Source organism: Ambystoma mexicanum, chromosome 7q (assembly GCF_040938575.1).
Source record: "Ambystoma mexicanum isolate Mex_15411 chromosome 7q, UKY_AmexF1_1, whole genome shotgun sequence".
Classification (NCBI taxonomy): Eukaryota; Metazoa; Chordata; class Amphibia; order Caudata; family Ambystomatidae; genus Ambystoma; species Ambystoma mexicanum.
This window is the reverse complement of record NC_090941.1, coordinates 472,288,947-472,312,256: the sequence shown is the minus strand read 5'-3', so window position 1 is coordinate 472,312,256 and position 23,310 is coordinate 472,288,947. Positions and strand designations below refer to the sequence as shown.

The following is a 23,310-nucleotide window of genomic DNA, read 5'->3' as shown; positions in this document are numbered from 1 at the left end:
AGAGAACTATTTTCTCTAACTCTAGCAGAGGCAGTCACCATTCACAAATCACAAGGTCTTACCCTAGATAAAGCATTGATAGATATTGGGAACACAGTCTTTAAAGAAGGCATGAGCTACGTAGCACTATCACGCTTATGTACACTTGACGGTCTATTTCTAATCAACTTTGATGCAAGTAAAGTAAACGCTGATATTCCTTGCATTTTAGAATAAAATAGACTACGTTCACTATACACCCCCCCATCTAAAAACATACCCTGTTCCACAAAAAGGAAAACTTTGTAAAAGAAAACTAATTCAAACAGAAATGCAACAGGATCTCACTGCAAATCATCCAAAGAGAGTAAAAGAATCTAATACTTCATCAATTACCACAACCAAAGAAGAATCTATTACTCAGAGTAACTCAGGTACTACTTCAAAGAAGCAACACTCTGAAAAAATGACTTGGACACAGAACTATCTGGTCCATTCAAAATTTCAAATATAACTGGTGTAAATTGCTAGGCAAATGTAGCAATCAATATTCTATTTCAATTGCCACCACCAATTGTTGACAACATTTACTTACACAGTACAGACCAATTGTGTTTGCAAATGTTAGTCCTTCATAGAAACGCAACAAGCAATCCTGACAACACATATAGTGTTCATGGAATAAGACAAGAATTGGACTACTGTGCTGGAATGGTGAAATTCACTATAAACTCGCAAGAAGATCCACAAGAATTTCTAATGTACTTACTACAAGTACTGGAAAACAAAAACATACCTATAAATGAAATCTTCCAGGTTTCATACATGTGGAAGCATACATGCACTCTCTGCAACAATGTGGCACAGGAACAAATCCCTAATGAGCGCTTTGTGTATGTATCCCTACCGAATTGTGAATCTGTTCCATTTCAGCAACTTGTACAAAATGTAAACCATGGTAGAGTATGTACTACCTGCAATTCAGATAATCGCTCCACCTTACTAATACAAACACATAGTAAATACGTAATACTAATGCTTCTACGTTACAATGCAGATGGTACCAAAAACAACTGCAAGCTGACTGGATTCATGCATGGTCAAGTATCACTTGGTAAGAAAACCTTTACAATAGGTATAATCTACCATGCAGGAGCAACAACCAATGCAGGTTACTACACTGCATATATAAAAAAGAAATGTGGATGGTTTGAATGTAATGATAGTACCATTACTCCAAAGCAGAGATTACCAGCACATCTTACAAATGCTTAATCGTCTTAAAATCAAAATTTAATAACTAATCTGTACTTAAACATTAACAAAACTTCAATTAGAAAAACAGTTAGAATACGCCAACAGGTATCTAACTGCTCCAAGATTTATCAACAAATAAACCAATACCACCAATAACTAATCTGTGCATAAACATTAATACAACTTCAATTAAAAAACTATAAACAGTTCGAATATGCCAACAGGTATCCAACTGCCCCAAGATTTTGCAACAACCAAACAGATAAATCAATATCACTAAATTATAACAAGAAATAAACAGTTAGAATACGCCAACATGTATGTAACTGCTCCAGAAATCTGCACCAACCCAACAGATAGATCAGCAACTGAGAATATAAATAAAAAACTATAACCAGTTAAAATTCAACAGGTAACAATCTGCAACAAGCCAACAGATCGAACACTAGCCAGAATCAACAAGTGAACACTGAAAACAAATAGACTGTAGCAAAGTATTTTTTTAATCCAACATGGATTTCTTTTCCCACAGACCCAATGATTTAAAAAGCAAACACAGAAACTGAGCAAATTGCACAGTACACTGGTTTGTAAACTACTAAATATGAGGGTAGAAAAAAAGCTGAAATGTCTATTTTGCAATATAATAAGTCTTTATAAAAGACCTACACCAACATGATCTTTTTTTATCACAGAAATATCTGCTCCAGTTACCCAACTCATGAAAAAAATATATCCAATCACAGAAAATCAAACAGTAAGTATATTCTAATAGAACGCATAAATACTGCTGCATAACAGAACCATTGAAGCAAACATGTAACCATACACCACAATACAAAATGTTTACTTCCATGGATATGCTATACTGCAAACTCTACAATCTTAATGACATGACGTAGCCAAAACGTCACATACAAACTATACAAAATCAAACAGTAGACAAACTGTACATTTGCAAATATTTGATAGATATTTGATTCTATGGGTGTGATCTATGGGAGTGATATGCTGCAGTGGTTGTGGCCAGGGCCTCGAGTCTTGGGTGCATGGCCTTGGATAATCTTTGGCAAATGAGCCTCAAGTCAGGATTTTTAATCACTAGGAGGCATCCATTTTGTGAAATGAACAAGCCTCCTGTGTTTATGTTACCAACAAATGACCTATAACCTGCTTCCGCCTGTACTCTGCACTACTACTATCACTATTTGTCATTGACTGTACCTATTGATTGCAACATGCATTATACTATACACGAGCCAGCGCTTCACCATTCCACTGTAACCGGAAGTGGCAGCAATTATATACTATCTGTATGTATATGCACTTATTTGACACATTCTGTAACCAAGTTTTAAGTTATCTTGTCCTACTGCGCCCAGCTACCTAAGGGTTTGGAGCATAAACAAAACAAACAAACTTTGCTCTCGCTGCAGTAATTGCAGCAGTAACCAAGCAAAACCCACCTACCGAGAGCTTTAACTTATTGCTGCCTGAGAGCAGAGAATGCTGTCAGGCTCCAGCTGGAGGCTACACTGCCTGTCTGCCTTTCTTGTCCCTGTGCTTCTGGCGAGTGCTGCCCCCAAAGGTTGCAAGCGAAACCGTGCTTCTTGAGACGATGCAGCACAGGACTGCTGGTATTGGAAGTTTGCAGGCCATGGGGGTCGCAGCTCTTCCAGGGATGGCACAAATTGTAATGCGTCTTGGGACTGGTTGGGCCCACCATGTCAGGATTCCATGGTACATTTCAAGAGTTTCAAAAGCACACACTTTTAAAGGGCACTAAATTAAAGATTCATGTAGTTATTCATTTTTAGGTTCACCATTTTAGAACACTGTTAATGTAAGTTAGTTTTAGCAGAGTGGTGTTTGGGTAATGTTTGGATTTATTTGAGAATTTTAAAAGAAACATTCCTTAATGAAACTTGCAGGAATCATTTGTTTCCCCAAAGCAAGCTGGAGTTTCCTTTCAGCAGCAGTGATTAGAGTGTGAGGTAGTTTGGGATTCTAACAAGAGTTCTAAACTGCCTTTCATTTTAGTTGCCTTAGAGGCAGGTTGCAGTTTCTTTAGTTCAGTGAATCAACTTCTAAAGTATTCCATAAATCTTAGATACAAAAGAAGATACAAGAAAATCCAATCAACTGAAGACTTGTGATGTCGAAAGTCAAGTCTTTCCTTGAAGCGGAGAAGTTAAAACAGATGAAGCAAGCTAAGTTTCTTCATACTTCAAAGTTTAAAAGCCAATGAGTGTTTATTATTCAGTTTTAGATGTAAAGTAATTTGAGTTGTTAGTCTGAATATCAAAATATTTAAAAGTTAAAACACTTTCTATAACTGGAAAGGTTCTGTGTGAGTCATCTTGAATACAGCAAGTTGCGCATGTTTCTTGGAACGGAATCTTTGTGTTTATGCACGTTTTAACAAATTAAGAAGCGCGTGTGAAATCTTTTGAGAAAATTGTAAATAATAAGTACTAACTTAGTATTTTGTTATTAAATAATTCAGCCAGTCGCGAGTGTATCTTTTGTCTCGTGCTAAGCTCATTAGAGTAAATGACCTAAATACGATGTCTGCGTGCAGACGCGTGTGTGAGCGTCGTGTCGTTTCAGGAAGAGGATTTGAATTAGAGACTCGTTGCATCAGAGCCAGTCAGCTGAGCTGATTTAAAGCAACGAAAAGCGTCGGAAGGTTGCGCAGAATGATTTAAAGCAATGAAAAGCATCGGAAGACTGCGCGGAGTACCACAAGGAGTGCAAAAGAAAAAGTAAGATTAAAAGCAGAAAGTGCATCAGTTTTTGGTTAGCAGAGAAATAAAAAGAAAGACTTTACAAAGAAAGAAAATTAGAAATTAGGTTAAGCAACCAACAGAGATAAATACAGTTAATTCATAAAATAAAGTTATATACAGCGGAAGAGAGAAAAAGAGATTTAGTCAGCATTGACATTTATCTAGACCAGTATTCTATGGAAGAAACAATAGCTGTGACGATATTGTGAGAGAAAGAAGAAATACAGAATACACTTAATTTCAACTGCAACAAGTAAAGAAAGCTTATCAGCACCAGAGCATAGGCAGCAGGTACTAAGAAGGAGGGTGGCATTAACTACTGAGAAGGAGGGTGGTTGTAATTAAGTAAAAAGAATAAGAGTAGAATGATTAGTAATCTGTATATATCCTAGATAATCACAGACAGTGAGGCATTTCAATCGAGTTCCAGAGAGCGTCAGTGCAAGCCAGTGAAGATCTGCATTTTATTTTCTCCATTCCCCTTGGATTTGCCAGCTTGGTAGTTTTATCTGCTGAGAGACTGTTAGGCAGGCAGACTTTGGGGGTCTGGTGGGCCAGCATCACTCCTGCAGGAAGATTCAAGACTGGACCTGACACACCAGTTGTAATGCGTGTGCTAAAATGAGCTAAAACATGGCACCGGTGCGCAGCGATTTTGAACATTCACTTCCAAACCGCAATAAGTCTACGTTTCTGTGAGCTCAGTTAGAAGGCAGACATGAATTCTGCAACAATTGCAATATTAGATTATAAAACGGAGGAGCTCACTAGGAAGGATGGTCATTCAATTGTTCACTCAAGGACGAGCTGAGAAGGGAGTCAGATGTGCAAGAGCATTGATAAGGGGCGCTGGGAACGAGCGTGCAGGAGAAACTGGGTTTTTCCACTATTGTCTACATTTTTCTGCTCTTTGCCTCCCATGCTTGCGGTCTGTCCTTCGGTCAGGGCCAGTTTTCAACCTATGAGGGGCAGGGATTCGTCCCCCATAAGAAGAGAGCTACCCTGATGAGGAGACAGAAGTGGAACCCCGGGTGATGAAGTCTCGCTCAGAAGGAGGAAGCTCTGCGCCAGACCCCGGAAGTACGTGCGATTTCTCTGCCTACCTGCCTTGGGACTGCACTAACAGTGATGTAGAGCCTTTGTAACTACACTTGTTTGTGTGTTTATGCATAACCAACTGAATGTATTCCAATAGTTATTTGTGCGTTTATAATGTGTATGAATAAAAGGACTTGCAAAGAGCCAATTATATTCCAACTGTTGGTCTGGGTGTGAATTATTGCATTCCAGAGTCCAAGAACTCTTGGTCTGTGTAATAGGGTGAGTAGTTGTAAGATTATTGCACGTGTCAGAAAAGCTAAACACCAGTCCACAGGAGGAAGTAGTCCTCTTTCGATGATCCCTGTCGCTTAGAAGGAGGAGGTCAGGACAGCAGCGGTTACTCAACAGGCTCCGACAGTCGTTGGAAGTCACTGGTGAGTCTTGCTTTGTCCTTCGGAATCTTCAGTTCCAGTGGTCGACTCGAGAGTTTCATCTCCAGGCCCTCAAAATGTATGCAGGAACACCGCCCGAGTCCACCAATCATGTCCCATGCACCATTTAAACTTGTAGGGTGGCTGTCCAATGGGGACAGCCAGCCTCCCAATCTGAACTGGTTTCAGTCAGGCACACTGCAGGACAAAGGACAGGGGAGTTTCAGTCACCTCCTCCACTTCCTGTCCTACCACTCACTCAGAGATCCTTCACATGCTTTCATTGGGAAGCCTGGATAAGACAAAGGGACAAGAGCATCCTCCCCCACCCAGAAAGGTTGATTAAGGACCTAGAAAGGACAAGTCATCTTGTTCAAGGCTTAAAAAATAAGACCAGCATGTTGGGTAATTGGTGTCCCTTTTGTCCGCTAGCACAGCTACAAAGTCAGCCTGCAATAAAAGTTAACAAAAGTTGTGCAAAAGGTACACTGCCACCAGCATGAACAGAGAAACTTGTTACAGTAACAATTTGTTACTGGAGACTCGAGAAAAGGAATACATTGTCTCCCCTCAGCACTCCACTTAAGGTGGGGTGTGTTGATCTAAAAAACATATAATAATAACATAAGGGATAAAAAGTGTCCCCTTGCCCTGGTAACTTTAGGAGCTAGTTAGGGACAAAGAATCAATGAGGGGGTGAGGGGGTAGCTCTAGGATCTCCCAGCAACTCTGCACAGAAAGTGATGTGTGCTCCTTTAGAAAATTGCAGATGCCAAACTGAGGAAAGCAGGTCTCCAAATAGAAATGACAAAAAGTGGTCAGAAAGGTTCCATAGACTAGAGTAAAAAAGAGAGAGATTGGGGGGGGGGGGGTGGGAGGGGGAAGGTTCCTGCTCACTCAAGAGAATTAGCAAAAAAGTAAATCCAGGTGTCCAGCAAAACAGTGCTGGGTCACTCAGTGTGTGGGGATTTCACACAAGAAAGAAATATCCCCCAACAGTTCGGGAAATGTAAACAGTCAAACTTGTCCATTGCAAATTATGGCAACATATAATTTTGCCCATTAGCAACTTCCCTTGAAACTCCTCTTTCCGCCCCTTTCTGCTACCAAACTCCACTCTGGTGTGTAGAAAGACTACAAATCTTTCCAGCCATTATATAAAAGGGCTTTGCAATTTCACTTCATTAATCTCCGTTGTCCTGCACTATAATTTTGAGCTATACATTGATGCATTGCTTTTCCTCATTGCCGATACAATGTAAATCTACTTCCACACTATTAAATATGCTAGTTTACATATTACTTTCAATTGCATTACTATAACAACTGTGCCATATCGGAGCTAGTCCTAATATGGTATTTTGGGTTAGCACTTATTTGCAATTACACTTTATTTTAATGACCCAAATAAATACAAGATGCAAATTAAAATACAATTTGAGAGACATATTTTGCAGTTTTCTATTGCTTAATGTTCTAGTTTTGATGTTTCAACTACTGCATGAAAAAAAAGAAAAATGAAGGCCCTCAAATTAAGATAACTTTCTTTAGTGGTTAAACTGCACAAAGACGGCCTTGCGCGGATATGGGCACCAAAAATAAATGTTTTGGTAGAAATCTTATACAAAAATAATCATAAATGAAGGTTTACCTCCTGTTGCTGCATTGTAGTAATACGGGTAGCCCTCTGCAGATAAAGCCTCCACCCATTCATCTTTAACAACCAATTTATCTGTTCTGGATGGTGGCACGTGTTGACTGCGAGTCTCAGTTTTTGGTGTTATTTTTGGTTGTTGCGATATACTCCGTGTCACAATGGGAATCGCGGGTACTGAAAGAAATGATGTTCATTAAATACTTCAATTTCGGTATCTGGACACTCCAGCATTTACATTACGATACATAACCAGTTTTTAATTTACTGAAGGTTTCAATTGTCGGATAATAAAAAGCATGTCAATATAAGAACAGAGCTTTGTTAAGTTAAAAAAAAATCTTTAAAGTCCCATAAAGTGCAACATTTTGATTATAGATCTATTTTTAAAAACCCTACTCATAAAATGTTACTGTGGGTTCCTAATAGGTGTGCAACAGAAAAATTAATCTAAGATTATTAGAAGCATACATTTGCATCATTCACAGATTTTCCATTAGTGCATTCTTGGGTAACACACTGATCTGTCCAGAGTCTAAACATCTGAGGGTGGTACAAATGAAAGCAGTGGTTTCTCCAATTCCCATATACAAAATATAATATTTTCTATTGCCAATCAACTACATTTAGGGATGTTTCCACTGCAACAATGGCCCTATTAAGTGTGCATTAGCAATAGACCTCAAATGTACATGTTAAGGTCATTTTTTGGACGGCCCTGTGGTGAGAGCTGTAAAATGTACAACCACTAACCCTAAGGTGTGGCAGTCCATCCAACACAAAAACAGAAGATAAACCTCTCTTAAGGATGGTGGAGTGACAGAGCAGTCGGGCATACCTCAAGGGACGGGCAGTAGCCGGACACAAAAGGTACAATAAAAAGGTACAATAAGTTCATACACATATCGAAAGAATTCACACGACACTGGTACAAAGAAAAAAACACATTTATTAGATTATATATTTTATATGGCTGCTTGCCATCCTATAGTTCAGGTGAAGCTTATGAACCATTGACTTTAGTGAACATTCTATAGTTAAGAACGTTAAACTCGCTGTATGGAACAAACTAATGCCAATGCATGTCCCCTTCCCTCCCAAACCGGAAAATACGTCAAACTGTTCAAGAGTTATTAAGATTGGAAATAAAGCCATTTTTGGAGCGAGCTAGCCCATTATTTTTGCATAGAGAAAAAGGTGCATCCTTTGAACAGATGCAGAGGGAAAACTGTGTGCAGATATCACTTTTTGTAGTTTGGTGAAAATGTGTACATTAGTTATGTAAAAATTGTATGGACATGGATGGGGCGGGGGAGGCGGGAGCCCTGTCCTAAAAATCTTTATATATAAAGCGCTGCCTATGTGCGTTTGTCCGGCTATACAAATCCACACTGTTGAACCCACGTCTCCCAAATTTTGCATGGATAACTCTTTTGTCTCGGGCAAGATTGTAGTCTATGTTTGGATGCAAAAAATTCACTCTGTAGACACCCTCATTTACTGATGGTCAACCAGATCACTGCAGTAGGTAATAGAAGGAGGCAACATTTTGATAAGTGTTTGAAGCAAAATATTTGCTGTCTTGATTATTCCTAAGAAATGTATTACTACTGTATACAGTTCGAAAGAGTTAATTAAAGAATTTTTTTAAAGGGAATAATATCACGCCACTCTAAATATGGGAAATGGGCAAGGTTACAGATTACTTAAGTTCAGTCACGAGAAGAGCACAATCAATCAATCTTTCTTGGACATTTTCTCAAATGTGCTGAAGCCATTGAGTGACTGAAACATGCCGCACAAAAAACGAACATCACTTGGAAAAGCTCCATCTGATGCAAAGCGAAAATGAATATCAAGAGCTTTTGAAACCCCACAACAAACAGCAGCACGACTTGCCAACCACAGGACAAGAACAACTTTCTCCAGGGCATATGAGATGCCAGAGCAAACTGAAGCAAGACTTGCCAGAGGGCAAGAGCAACATCCTCTAGGGCACATGAGACACCACTCGATCAGGACACGGGCAACGCCGGGTACCTCAGCTAGTGTTTCTATATCTGCCATGGTGCACTGTAGCAGTGCAGCTTTTCAGAAATTCAATGCATCCTATTTGCAGCAACTTGTGCTGGAAGCTGTTGGTCTCCTGAGGGAAATCGTTAGGTGGATGCCTTCATTGTCCGGCATCGGAGGGCTGCAATGGGAAGACCATACTCCGCAGGGTTTCAGGGAGCTACTGGATAACGATCTGTGGGCAGCGGGCGGATGGGCAGTAGAACAACACGGGCCAGTCATGGTGTGGAGCGTGATGGTGCCGAAGGGTTGAGCAGCAGCGGGGACTGGTGTGCTGCCACATCTCAGGCAGCTTGCTGCATTAGTCAGTCGTTGAAATGCTTAAGTGAAGGAAAGGAATATCTAAAGGCACTGGTTATTACTTGGACAGGTGTTACGTTGAGGCCGGTGTTCTTTTTTTGATGATGTGATGTTGTGTGTCTGTTGTGGCCTTGTGGGATAAATGGGGCGCTGCACGTTTCCCAGGAGGATTGTAGACGCTAAATGTTAGGTGTGTGGGCCTGTCATTTCATGCTGTTGTGCTCATGTTTGTGGTCTTTTTCCGTTTAGGGTGCGGGGTGCACAGGGACATTTCTTGGTCATTTTCGTTTTACCTTTACATGGGGATGTGATTTGGGGGCAGTGTGTTAGATATATGGTTCTGTTTTTGTGTTTTTTTACTATTTTGTACATGAGGGTGCAGGGCAAGCATGGGAACTCAAGTTATTGCGGTTTTAGGTTCATGTTTTGGGCAAAGCATATTACATTTGGTTCCATGTTTTGTGTATTGTTCGTAGGGGACTTCCCCCTGCTGCATTTTTGTATTTCTTGGAATGGCCAGGTGGGTTCCAAGTCTGTCGTAGTCCGGAATGGTCAGGTTGGTTCTGTGAGGTTTGAGTGTTTTTGCAATGTGGAGCTGCCGGGGTTCCCAATGGCCGAGTGGGTTCAGAGTTTTTTTGTAGTGAGGTGCTGCGGGTTGGCATTTTTGTGTCTTGTGTCAAGCAATTCTTCCCCTAATCTTCTTTGCCAGATGTCAGGATCTGCTCATGGATTTGTTTGGGCTGTGGTGTCTGCTTGGCATTTTTCATGCTCGGTTGATTGCCTGCTTACTGGGAGTTGCATTGTGGGGTTTGCTTTGTGCTTCGGAGTTACGGTTTTAGATGGGTTTTTTCGGAATGCAGTGAGGTGCTGCGTTTACTCTTGTAAGAGGGCGTTCTGCCTGTCAGTAGTTGGTTCGCGGTAACGTTTGCAGGGTGGTGCTATGCCGTTTACCATTTTTTTGCAGTGATGTGCTGAATGGGTTGGTCAATAGCTTTGATGCCTCTCAAGTTATCCTAGGAGTATTCTGAAGCTGCATTTTGTTCCGTTTGCTGCGCTGTCGGGTTTGGACATTTTGTCTTGTATGTTCCATGCTGCACAGTTGTTATTTTGTTGCCCTGTGGGTTTAGCAGGGTTCCTTCTGTTTGCAGTTGTGGGACTGCCCATTTGTTTCTTACTTATAGTTGGTGTTTTCATTGGGTTTGCGTGGTGGCCACATGTTAGTTCTGTGAGAGCTTATCCTTGTCATGTCGGGTGATTTGGAATGGGTGCGTTGTGTGTGTGGCAGGTCTTGGCATTGGATTTTGCTTGTGTGTGGTTGGTGGATTAACAACGGTGGGAGAAAGAGGTTGTGATTTTGGGTCTACTTTGCAGAGTTTCGTTAGGTCCTTCAGTGTTTATGCTCCTTTTTTTGGTTGTGTAGAGCAAGGAGGTGTGTAGAAGTCTTGCTCTGGCGGTGCAAGTAGTGTGGCAGTTAAATCTAGGAGCTGGAAGGTATGAATGTGCCAGTGGTTTATGTCCAGGAACTTACTTATGTGACTTACCTGATGTGTACCAGTGGACCAAAAAACATACTTTAAAGAGCCTGAGTGACTTCATGCCCAGCGAACCTACAACACTTGTTTTTGCTCGATGCAATCCATTCCCACGATGACCCCATCAGAATAGAAAAAAAGAAAAATGATCAAAATGATAACTCGTAGAATGAAAGAGCAGGGAAATCACATTCAGGTAATGGTGGGGAGGGTGAAAGATGGCCACATTTTTAGGTTTCACACTTTGGGGAGGGCTAGAGAGGCATTTTCCAGTCAGAACATTATTGCCTTACTGCAGGAATCTTCTGGGATTGCTGTGGGTAAAGATTGAGATTATTGCAGTAACAGAAGTGTGTCACAGGAAGGAACGAGGGGAAAAATGATAATAGGAGAGGGGATCTACCAGATTGACTTTAGGTGGAATCTGGGGAGACTAAAAAAAAGGAGGCAGAGTACACAAGACAAATATCACTTAACCAGCAATAGTCTTTCTGTAGCTTGTATCTGCTTAGAGTGACATGCCATGCAGAGTAGGCCATCTAGCGGTTTGCTCTGGATATTACAACTTTTTTAAATTAAAATAAACTGGGCCTCGACAAGGGCATTAACACTATCCCTTTCCTATATGTACAGGGACCCACAATCCTTCATGTGTCTGCTTCTTCCGATGGTTTGTTTTATCCCAGGGTTGAATATGTTGCTAGGGAGAATTCTCATAAATGTGCCAATTCCCTACACCTTAGAGACCCCCAGCAACTTTGCTGGATTTTGAGGACTTGATTTTGTACCTGGAGAGAGTGTGAGCCTTTTTCCCACTCTCTCATACATCAAAATACATGTTTTACTCTTGTGTTTCATTTGGTTATGGAGCCTAAACATCTCCATAGGCATCATCTTTTCATTTGCGTCACACAGCACCCTCTGTGCAAGTGATACAGGGAAGCCTTTTATGCTGTGCCAAGGTTTAAATACCTTCTCTGGGATAAACTACTGTTTCCCAGAAGGTAAAGTGAAATTGACTTTACTAGTCTTTTTAAATTCATAGACCCAGCACACCCTATCTTACAATAGAGTTCTGGAGGTGTTACTTAGTATCCCCTTGGTCTCGGAACTCATGTAGCAGTCAAATGCTACCCTTTCCTCTCGAAATGGCTGGTGGCAGTGATTTTACAACGAACTACCATGATTTTTCCCAAACGCGAAAACCAGTTAACTCGCAGGAGCCATGTTTTTCAAGATGGCGTCTGAGCCCCCTTTGTTTAAACAGGTCCTGGTCGTCTTTTTTCGCCATTCCTTTTTGGAAAAGTCCTCCTAGAGTTTGTGTCTGCGCATCAAACCAGGTTTGGTCCCTTTGTTCCTTCGCCTTTGGCGGCCTTCAGGACTGAAGACCGCCTCTGGCGCCCGAGTGTCTGGGGTGTGCAGGAAGTGAGGGAGGTGCCCGAAACTCTCTGTGCTTAGTCTCCTAGGAGACCCAAATGCACTCTGGCATGATTGGCTGGCCGACTGTCCGGCAAGTACAGCCACCACGCTGGTTGAGTGGCAGCTAGGCTGGAATGAATGGGAGAGAACTGGATAAAATGTGAGTTTCTTGGCTTGGAAGGCAGAGTCGACCACTGGAACGAAAGAACCGAAGACGAGCTTGAAGAGGACGGCTGCTGCAACTCCTGGACCATTGGTTTGCCTGGTGAAGCCCTGCTGCAGGTCCGAATCGCCAAGTTCATCTCGACAGAGAAGCCCTTCAAGGACGACTTCTTCCTTTGAATTGGTGGGACCAATCAACTCAACACTAAGCCACCTGGATACTAATCTCAGAGCTGGCTGTATTTTCCTCAGAGTGCTGCAGGAAACCGAATAACTAGGGGGAGGGACACCAGTTTGTGTGCTCGACTACAGCTACCGGAATTGAAGATTTGCCAGCTTTTTGACCAGTCCCAGTGCAGTGCATGAGTTCCCCCAACATCCTCCCTCTTGTCCCCACGACTGAGGGTCAGGAACAGCGAGATCTGCATGAACTGCCAGGAACAGAAGTCTTCAGCTGCATCTTTTTCTTCATTGTAAGGTGGTGTGAAAACTAGACCGAGAGAACTTACCTCTCACTGCCAAAGTGCTTGGAACATTTGCAACTTACAGGCCTAATCAGCTTGTGAACCAACATATGATTCTTTCTTTTACAAACTACTTCTGAGAACTTTGGCAAAGACTTTTAACTACCAGAACTGCTTGATCCTATACAAGACTTTAGTCCACTGGCTTTGGCCTAACCTATTGCATTCAATTGACTCCTCTGGTGAACTCAAAACATTTGCACTGTCTAAGAATAATTGTGATCTTTTTATTCAGCTATGGCTTTTTGCTCCTCCTTCAAAGTAGTTTAAATGCCTCAGAAACGTACAGTGTAATGTATGAAGTATATGTGTGTGTGATATATAATGCTGCCTTCTAGTGAATAGTTTATAACTGACGGAAATAAATTAATAAGTGTTTTACCAAGAAACCTTGAGTATAAAAGTCTATTTGAATACTTGTAATTGTAGACCTCTGTGTAACATTACAGCTCACATTTCCCTCTCAAGATAAGCCTGGCTGCTCAGTAACGCTACCAAAACTGTGTAGTACAGACTTATACCAAAGGTTGGTTTTGCTTACACCTGTAGTCCTAGTTGTGTGTAGTGGTCCCCAAGGGTACTGCATAAAAACTTTGCCTAACATATGTTTACTGCAAAGGCATCATATTTTGTACCCACAGTTCCACTCCTTTCTTGTGGGGAGGTATGGTGGGCGCATGGGACTAACAATATGCAACCAACAGAAAGAAGATTACTGGGTAAGCAATATTCGTCTTCTGGAACTTGTGAATTTGCTGAGATTCACATGCTATGCATAGATTAGCAAGCAGTACCTAAAGCAGACAGAGGGTGAGAAGTAGAAACAGCAGAAAATAAATGTTTTAGAATGGTCTGTTCCACTTGTGAATCTGTGTAAAAGTATGTGTTGCGCTCCATGCAGCTCTACACATTTCTTTTAAAGCTACATTAGCAATGAAGGCTAAGGATGCTCCGGTGCTACCTGTGTTGTGAGCACTTGGTATATGGGAGTGCTTTTTAAGCCAGCGTATAGCAAAGATGGATGCATTTTACGATCCATTTGGAGATGGTGGCCTTAGTAACGGGATCCCCCTCTCAGCCTGTTCCAAAAGAAACAAAAAAACTGGCTTGTCTTCCTCATTTGTTTTGTCAAGACAGAACATTACTACCCTGCACACATCTAAGGTGGGTAATGCTATTTTTCCATACTCTGGAGTGTGAAAAAAACAAGGAAGTTCAATGGATTGATTTACGTGAAAGTTTTATATTTTGGCGAGAACCGTGGATGTGTTCTGTGAGACAGGAATGATATCAAGAGGGACACAGACTGGAGTGTTAGTTTCAAAACCTTTATTTACTATAATGCAGGGCCTTGGTGGAGTACCTAACTGGCCCCAACTCTAAAGGGATTGTTCCCTCAACTGATGTTTCTAAGGGCCGTCGATGTCCAAAAACAAAATATGCCTGTGTCTAAACCTATGCTCGCCCTCACTCCCTGATAAAACGTGGTAGGAAGCCTCTATGTGGTAGGAAATCTCTTTAAAGAAAGAAATAGTGATTCAAAAGGAAATGGATACTGAGACTGGTTTCAGGTGGTCTTCTCAGCAAGTGTGGCTTGGTCAGAATTATAAGCTCTTCTCCACATAGTTTGTGCACTCTGTTCAAACTCCCCCCAATGTTTTTAGAACCTGAGGATTCCCTTCCCCAAGCTTCAATCCTTCCAAGTTTCAGACAAAATTAAAACAGAACAGTTTCTTCCAGGCTTCTCGGGGTTCCCTTCCCCAGGCTTATGCCTCCTTGTTTCACCAAATAAGGGTTCACCTTTGTGAGGCCTATAAGGGTTACCTTCCCCAAGCTCAGGCCCGCTTCAGTTCCATACACAAGTTCAATTCCAAACACAAAATTCAACTTGTCAACCTTCTCTTATTTACAGTTCCTTTCACACACAACCTTCTCATGGGGCAATATCAGAGACGTTTAAAAAAGCTAGGTTATTGGCTACTCCTAAGCACAATCACTCTGTTCTTTGGTCCCTCTCTGTATGTCCTGCATTTGCTTTTCTTCAATCCGTTTCTTTTTCAGGTGCTTCCTGCACCCCTTTGTTATCTTCCACTTTGCTGTGCACAGTTGCACCTTCTTTGTCTTTCTCTTTTCTTGCACTTTGCCTTGCCCCTGGCAGCCTCCTTTGGGTTCACTTTCTCTGCACACTCACTTCTTTGCTTTCGTGCTCCCTTGTACCCGTCCTTTTCCTTTCCGTGCCTCTTGCGTGCCTTTTCACTCCATTGCTCACTTGTACCTTTCCTTCAGTTTCGGGTCAATCGCACCCTTATCTACTTTCAAGCCCTTTTCTTCCTTTCCACTCTCTCAGCGCCTTTCTCTCACTTTCCATTCACTTTCCCGTATCTTTCTTGCTTTCCGCTTCGTGCCACTTACAAACTCTCTTTCTCCCTTCCCGCACGCTCCAGAGTTTCTCTTGCTTTTAGGGCTGAAACTAACTGGGTAGCGTTCCACTGGCAAGCGGTCTTCTCCAGACATATGGTATCGAGGTCAGGGTCTCACCACCTGCCCTCAGACCCCCTTTGGGACTGGCACACTTCCCAAGGGAACGAGCACTTCTCCACATACCGCCAGCAGGACACAGGCTGCCTCAATCCAGCTCCCTGGAGACTCGGCTCCCTAGCCACGCTGCAGCCGCTCACAAGCACCGGGCCAGCTTCTCTGCACACCGCTCTCCTCCGATTCCTCCAGGCTGCTCTGCCTTGAGCTCCCTGCTCCTTAGCTTCTCAGCTTCTTTCCGGATATACAGCTCACTCTCTTGATTGTGCAAAACCACACCTTTTATACTTAAAACCAGAGTCCAGTGGAGTAGTCGGTGTGAAATGCCTGACCCTATTAATTGGACAACCTAATGGTAGTAGGTGGCAGTCTTCCTTTTGTTTCTCAAGGTGTTTCGTGTAGGTAATCCTCACTACTGCGGAAGCCTCTTCTTCACAGTATTTGTTGGAAATGGGGAGAGGGAAATGGAATGGAATTGCAAATATCCCATGAAAGCTGAGGAAGGGGCTTCTGATGGAAAATGGGGAGAGGGGAAATACCATGTCTCGCCCTCCGGCATTCTCTTCCCAATCCCCTGTGAACCTCCACTCAGGTGATCCTCCCTCAATTGTCCACCCCCAGGATCGGGATCCAAAAGCGATGGTCCTTCCCTGGCCACCTAAATGGAGGATCCCGGGGAGTAGGTGAGAGAACACCATCAGGTCTCTCACAATTCTTAGAACTACTTTGTGTTTGTGTATGGTTACAAATGGTTCTGTAACCGATAATGCTTGGAGCTCGCTTACTTTTCTAATAGATCTATTACGAAAGCCACCTTAGAAGTTAAATCTCTTGGTGAAGCCTTGTGCATGGGTTCGAAAGGTGTTCCCATGAGTCTGTGAAGTACTGTATTTATATTGCACCTTGGTGCCAGGTGAGCCACGGGTGGATGTATGCATTTAACCCCCTTTATGAATATCTTAACCACAGCTCCTTTCCATCAGGAGGTTTTTTGTTGCGAGGTTGAATATGTTGCTAGTGCTGAGAAGTGTACCTTGCAGTTCTGCACCATGCCTGAATTTAGCAAATGCAATAGATATATTACTTTATCTGATGGTGTGCACTTGATTAGGTAAATTTGTTTTGTTTTACACCAAATAATAAACCTCTTCCATTTATTGGAGTAGCCATGTCTTTTGTTGGACTATCTTGCCTCTCTTAGAATCTCTATGAATGTGCTTGGGAGTTGCAACTGTCCAAACTTTATGACTTCAGGAGCCAAGTTGTTAAATTCAGGCTATGTAGGCAAAGGTGTGTTAGTGGTCCTTGAAATTATGTTAGTAAGTTGCGTTTGCTCTTCAACTTTACTGGAGGCTGCATTGCCATCTCTAGAATATGTGGGTACCATGTTTGCCACGCCCACATTGGTGCGATTAGAATCATGCCATGCTGTTTGTGTACTACCTTGTGTAGCAGTAGGTTCAGGGGGAAAAGCGTATGCAAAATGTCCATGACCAGTTTATCCATAGTGCATTGCCTAGTAACCCTTTCTCTGGGTACCTGGATGCGAAGGTGGGGCATTTCGTGTTCTGTGCTGTTGCGATAAGGTCCACTGTGCAGTGACCCCATTGTCTGAAGATTTGTCTGAGCGCGTCTTTTTTTTTTAAACCTTTTTTATTATTTTATAACAAACACATCAACCATGGTAACTTTTTAGGACATACATAATCAATATCAAAACATCACATTATATAGTGTCGTTTTCCGTCCTCCCTCCTCCCTCCCCACAAACTCGAGCCATCTCAGCCACATCTACATGGGCATTTTCAGGAATCTCTGTGTTTGTTGACTCATCTGAGTCTTCTGTATCACGATTGACCTGGTGGGGGCTTGTAATTGAGGTCACCAGCTGCCTCCAGGCTATCAGGGGGCCCACTTCCTCCTCTCCCCCCTTGGTGACAGCTTCAAACCATACCACAGTTTCTGCTTCCGCCCATCTCAAGAGGTCCGCCCACCATCTCTCCACTCTGGACCTGTGGGCCGCTTTCCAACACATTGCGATTCTGCGTTTAGCCAAAATATAGGCCAGGTCCTTCATTTTACTGATATGCTTTGAATGACGTGGCCTGGGAAAATTCCCAAGCATGCATGCCCAAGCAGACCTCACGTCCAGCACCAGTCCCCCCACCAGCCATTTTCAACTTTATTTCCTCGTAGAATCTGTGCACCTCAGGGCAGGCCCAGAACATGTGCAATAGTCCTGCTTCCTCCTCCCTGCACCTGGGGCATTTTTGTACAGCCGAGCCTCCAAACCTAGCTATTCTACTGGGAGTCAAGTAAGCTCTATGGGTGACATACAACTGAATCTGCTGGAGTCTCGCATTCCGGGACACCTTTTTATGGTACCTTTGGGCTCTATCCGACTGTCCCTCTGTCATGGGTTCCCCCACCTCCTCCTCCCAGTCATGCCTCAATTGGAGCAGCTCCTTCCCCGCCTTCAGCCTCAGCAGCTCATATATCCTAGATATTTCGTGCCCACCCTCCGAGACATCATACATCGTTTCTAGGGAGGCATCGGGTTCTTCCTCTAGCACAGCCTCAGGCCACCTCTCTCTCACCCGTTTCATGAGCATGGTATAAGTAATAAATTGGCCTCTATGCACCCCCGTCTCCTCCTGCAGCCTCTGGAATCCCAACGCCTCCCCTTCCTGCCATATGTCTCCAAGGGTGGCCAGTCCCACTGGTTCCCAGCATCTACGGACCGCTTCAAACAATTGGGGGGAGTCCCCGCATAGCACCGCCAGCGGGACCTGCTGGGAAAGCGGATCTGGGTCACCCACCGTTCTCCATGTCCTGCGCCATACTTCCCAGTCCAGCTTCAATAGTCTCCCCATCCTCGCTATTTTAGTTTTATGCAGCCATACTGTCTCCCTCAGAAAGTAAGGAGCTGATTCACCTTGCAAAAGCCTAGCTTCTGCCGAGTCTTCCGCAGACAACCACCTAGCCACATACAACAGCTGTCCCGCTAGGTAATACAGCTCGAAATTCGGTAGGTTTATGCCCCCCTTATCACATATGTTCTGTAGTTTCCACAGGGCCACCCTATTCCTGGAGTTGCCACATATGAAGCCCCTGCACATGCCATGAAGTTTCACAAAAAAAAGCGTCTGGGGATCAAGTATGGGACATTCACAAAAAAGTGCAAGAGTCTGGGCAAGACCACCATTTTGAGTAGAGCTGCTCTCCCCATCATGGCTAGGGGTAATCTAGACCAGAACACCATGCTACTCTTAACTCCCTCCATCGCTTTCTCTGTGTTATGTTTGTGCTCTGTCTCTATTTTGTGGTAAACATTTACGCCCAGATACCTGAATGTCACGGTCTGCTAGGGTACCCGCAAGACGGGCAGCCTCTCCAATGGGGTACTCTTATACCTTCCTAGGGGGAACAAGCTAGACTTCCCAGGGTTCACTGATATGCCCAAGAGGGTGGTGTAACGACCCATCACCTCCAACACATATTGCAGGTTCTCCTACGGGTAGCGCAAGTAGAGGAGCACATCATCTGCATACAATAATATCAGGTGTGTGCCCCCTGTCGTGAGGATCCCCACCTCCCCGTATTGTTGCCGCAGGTATATTGCCAGCGGCTCTAATGCTAGGATGTATAACATGGGTTACCATGGGCATCCTTGTCTGGTCCCCCTGCTAAATTGCCATTTATCTGAGATTGTGGTTCCGGTTTTAACTCTCGCCATCAGGGTACTATATAGCATCTGGACCATCTAATATATCCTGGTCCCATCCCGTATCCTTTCAGAGTCGCTGTCAACCACGGCCACCGCACTGAATCAAAAGCTTTCACCGCGTCCAGAGACACGATAGCCAGCTCTCTCGAGTCTCCCTCAGTTTGATCAATGATATGGTGTAGCCTCCTGTGGTTGTCTGTGATATTTCTACCGGGGACATAACCCGTTTGGTCTGGGTGTATCAACTTGCCAATTACCCTCTTTAACCTATTGGCCAGCACTGCCGTGAGTATCTTGCTATCCTGATTGAGCATAGACAAGGGCCTATAGGATCTGCATTCCGCGTCCGGTTTGCCTGGTTTCAGGAGCGGGATGATCACCGCCTCGCGGAGGGACGCCAGCAGTTCCCCCCGCTCATATGCTTCATTAAACATGGCCAGCAGCGGCTGGAGTAGCTCCTGCTTATATGTTTTATAAAACTTGCTGGGTAACCCATCCACCCGGGCGCTTTACATGTGGGCAGGTGTTGGATCACCGCATCCAGTTCGTCCACGGTGATGGGGGCGTCTAGGTCTGCTCGTTCTAGGTCATCCGAGGTGGGCAGCCCTATATGCTCTATCGTATCTAGTTTTTCTTGACTCATGTCCTCTCCTGTGTCCTTGTATAATCGTCTGTAATACTTGAGGAACTCCTCATTTACCCGCTCCAGGGTATTATGGATTTGACCTTCCACGTCCCTGACCTCTCTGATCACCGAGCGGGGGATCTCATTCTTGTATAACCAAGCCAATAACCTACCTGGCTTATACCCCCCTGCATGCAGCCTCTCTGTGTATTTCTTATAGTTTAGTTTGCATAATCTGTCCCAAAGTTCACTACAAGCTAACTGTAAGTCCCTTATTTTAACCCTGTTCGCACGGGTGGTCCCCTCATTTCGTATCAGGCCCTCTAGCTCCCTTTCTGGCTCTTGCAGTTCCCGCTCAATACCCCCTTGGAGGCCTTTGGATTTAGATATTGCTACTCCCCGCAGCACCACCTTGAATACCTCCCATACTGTCCCCACAGAACGTACAGTGCCTGTATTAATTTCAAAGTATTCTTCGATGGCCTCCCTCAGCTCCTCTCGAAAGCCTGCATCCTGTAGAGCCTCAGTTCTGAGCCTCCACGTCGGGATCCGCGCTCTGGGGGGTTGATGTCGCCACTCTATGACCAAAGGCGAATGGTCGGAGAGTACCCGGGCCTTGTATTCCGTCCCCACCATTTCTCCCACTATCCCGGCAGATGCAAACACGTAATTCAGCTTTGTGTGCAGGTCATGTGGCGCTGCATAATGCGAGTATTGCCTATCCATTGGGAGTAGCCTTCTCCACACATCCTCTAGGCCGAGGACCATCAACAGTGTCCTCGGCGCTTTAGCTGCTGGCGCCGGCTTTTCCGATTGGTCATCTGACCTATCTATCCTGGGGTTCAGAGTGCAATTAAAGTCCCCTCCCCACACCATCGCGCAACCCGCCAGGGGGCTAATTTTACTATATAAAGACCTAACATATACCGCTGTATCATGGTTAGGGGGAATACAAATTTATGATATTCACTTCTCTGTTCTCCAGGAGTCCCGCCACCACCACCATTCTGCCTTCTGGGTCCATTGTCGAGCTAAGCAGCTGAAATGGCACATGCGGTGCCACCCATGTAATTACCCCTCTTGCATATGCCGAGTATGTGGCCCCTATGACATTACCCCTCCATTTTCTCCTAATCACCTCCAGCTTCTCCTTGGTGAGGTGGGATTCCTGTAGCAGAGCTATGTCAATCCGCATCCTCTTTAGGTACATCATCACCTTGTTACGTTTTAGATAGCTATTAAGGCCCTGCACATTCCAGGTCACAATGCTGAGATTACCCGATGCCATTGATTTGTTCGACATTACCATGTAGGCTCATACACAAACTAAAACTAAAACTCCCCAAAACTATGTACACCACAAACTTCCCCTCCTACTCCCCACCCACCTCCCCACCAACACCCAACAACATCCTCCCCAACCGTTGCCCAGCTCCATCCCTGGATCTCAGGCACCCCCACATCTAGCCCTGCCTAGCAAGTCTATACTCAGGGCTCAGCAGGGTAAAGTCACCCTAATGGCTACTTAACTACCAATTCTCGAGGGTAGGTTGCTAACATCCCATTGCTCCTATTACCCATACTATCACGCATGATGTTAATGCTATTCAGCTCCACATGAGGTTTATACTCTATATTCAAGTCCAGCCAGAGCACAAGGTCCAAAGGCTACAAAAATGCACTCAAATCTCCCATGCTCCCGAAACAAGTCCACCTTCCCACTTATCCCCTTAATGTCCATGACACCGACTCCTCACTTGTCACGCTCGAGGCGATCTGGGTCAGCCTCCTGTTCCGGGCAGCCCTGCAGGTCCAGCCACGACGCCGCCTCCTCCGCAGTGTCGAAAAAAAGCAACTTGCTCTTATGCAGCACCTTTAGGCTCGCCGGGTACAGAAGCATATATTTGATGCCCGCTGCTCGTAGCCTCCTCTTGACGGCCACGTAACTATACCTTTGCCTCTGCACCAGCATCGTATAATCCGGGTACGCCATGATATTGGTGGATGCTCTCTCAATTGTCCCGCCCTTACGGAAATACTCCAGGATCTTCTCCCTGTCTTTGTAATTCAGGATCCTTGCGATCATTAGCCTCGGCGGAGCTCCAGGTCGTGGCTTCCTCATCAAGGCCCGATGTGCACGCTCAACAGTAAACCCCTGTGAGAGTTTTTCTGCTCCTATCCCCTGGAGGATCATGTTCTCTAGATAGTCCGTGGGGTCATGGCCTTCCTCCCCCTCGGGCAGGCCGACCACACGTATGTTTTTCCTCCTCAATCTTCCCTCCGCCTCCTCCACTCGATTTTCAAGGCTGGTGACCTGCTCTTTTAGCATGTGGACCTCCTTTGCATTGCTCGTGCTGACCTCCGTGTTAACTTTCACTGCGCTTTCCAGGCCACTTGTTCTCTCCGCCAACGCACGGACATCTTGATGCAGCAGGGTAACTTCGATTCCCACAGCGTCAATTTTATTCTCCAGGGCCGTCCGCAGGTCTGCCATCACTGTGCTCCATTTGGTGCTCAAATCCGTTATGGCCGCCAGGACCTGACGGTTATCTCCTTCCGCGGCACCATCTGCGGAGGCCGCGCCCGTGCTTTGCGCTGCCGTCGTGGGGGTCCGCTGCATTTTCGCAAAGACCTCCATTGTGGATTGTTTGGATTTGGCTCTCAGTCCCTTCACAGAATCTTGCGATTCCCTTTCGTATCTGCTCCCCACACTGCGATGCCGTTGTGTCGTGCTCAGGTCTTCCAAATGCTAGGGCGCTAGTTACGGCGGGTTGCATTGTGCCATGGAGCGCGGCAATGTATTCAAATGGGCTGTCTTCTCCCGTGTATTCCTGCTGCACACAATTATCCATGCGCCATCAACGTGCTTCGAGGCGCCACACAGAACACAACAGCTGCTCACCTCCTTTGCAATGGCCTAGTCACATGTAGGTTTTGCCAGACTGAGGTATGTCCTGCTAATAGTGTGTTACACACTCACATGTCTCAGCCACCAGTTCATGCACATTGCCCTCAGTTTTTCTCTTCTGGAGGTACAGCGTCGCTCCAATACCCAGCAACCAACAGGATCACTCGTATGGGGATGTGTAGTAGTACTTTTCCAGTGCAGGACCTCCCTGGGCCGTGGTGCCCAAATGTAACGTGGCAGGGGCCCTACCAGCTCCCTGCACAGCACACAACACTATGCCCTGGGCCCGTGCGTATGTATGGGATGCTTTGTTGCACTTTGGAGCGTGATCCATCCAGGGCGACGCTCCGGTGC

The 23,310-nt window shown here is 44.6% G+C and overlaps 1 protein-coding gene across 1 annotated transcript in view; it reads right to left on the bottom strand.

The window, feature by feature from the left end:
* WBP4 (WW domain binding protein 4) overlaps window positions 1-23,310 on the bottom strand; it is an 807,881-nt gene that overhangs the window by 670,270 nt on the left and 114,301 nt on the right. Inside the window, exon 5 of the mRNA XM_069640150.1 lies at window positions 7,149-7,328. Within this exon, the coding sequence (XP_069496251.1) occupies window positions 7,149-7,328 (180 nt within the window). The remainder of the gene's footprint in view (window positions 1-7,148; window positions 7,329-23,310) is intronic.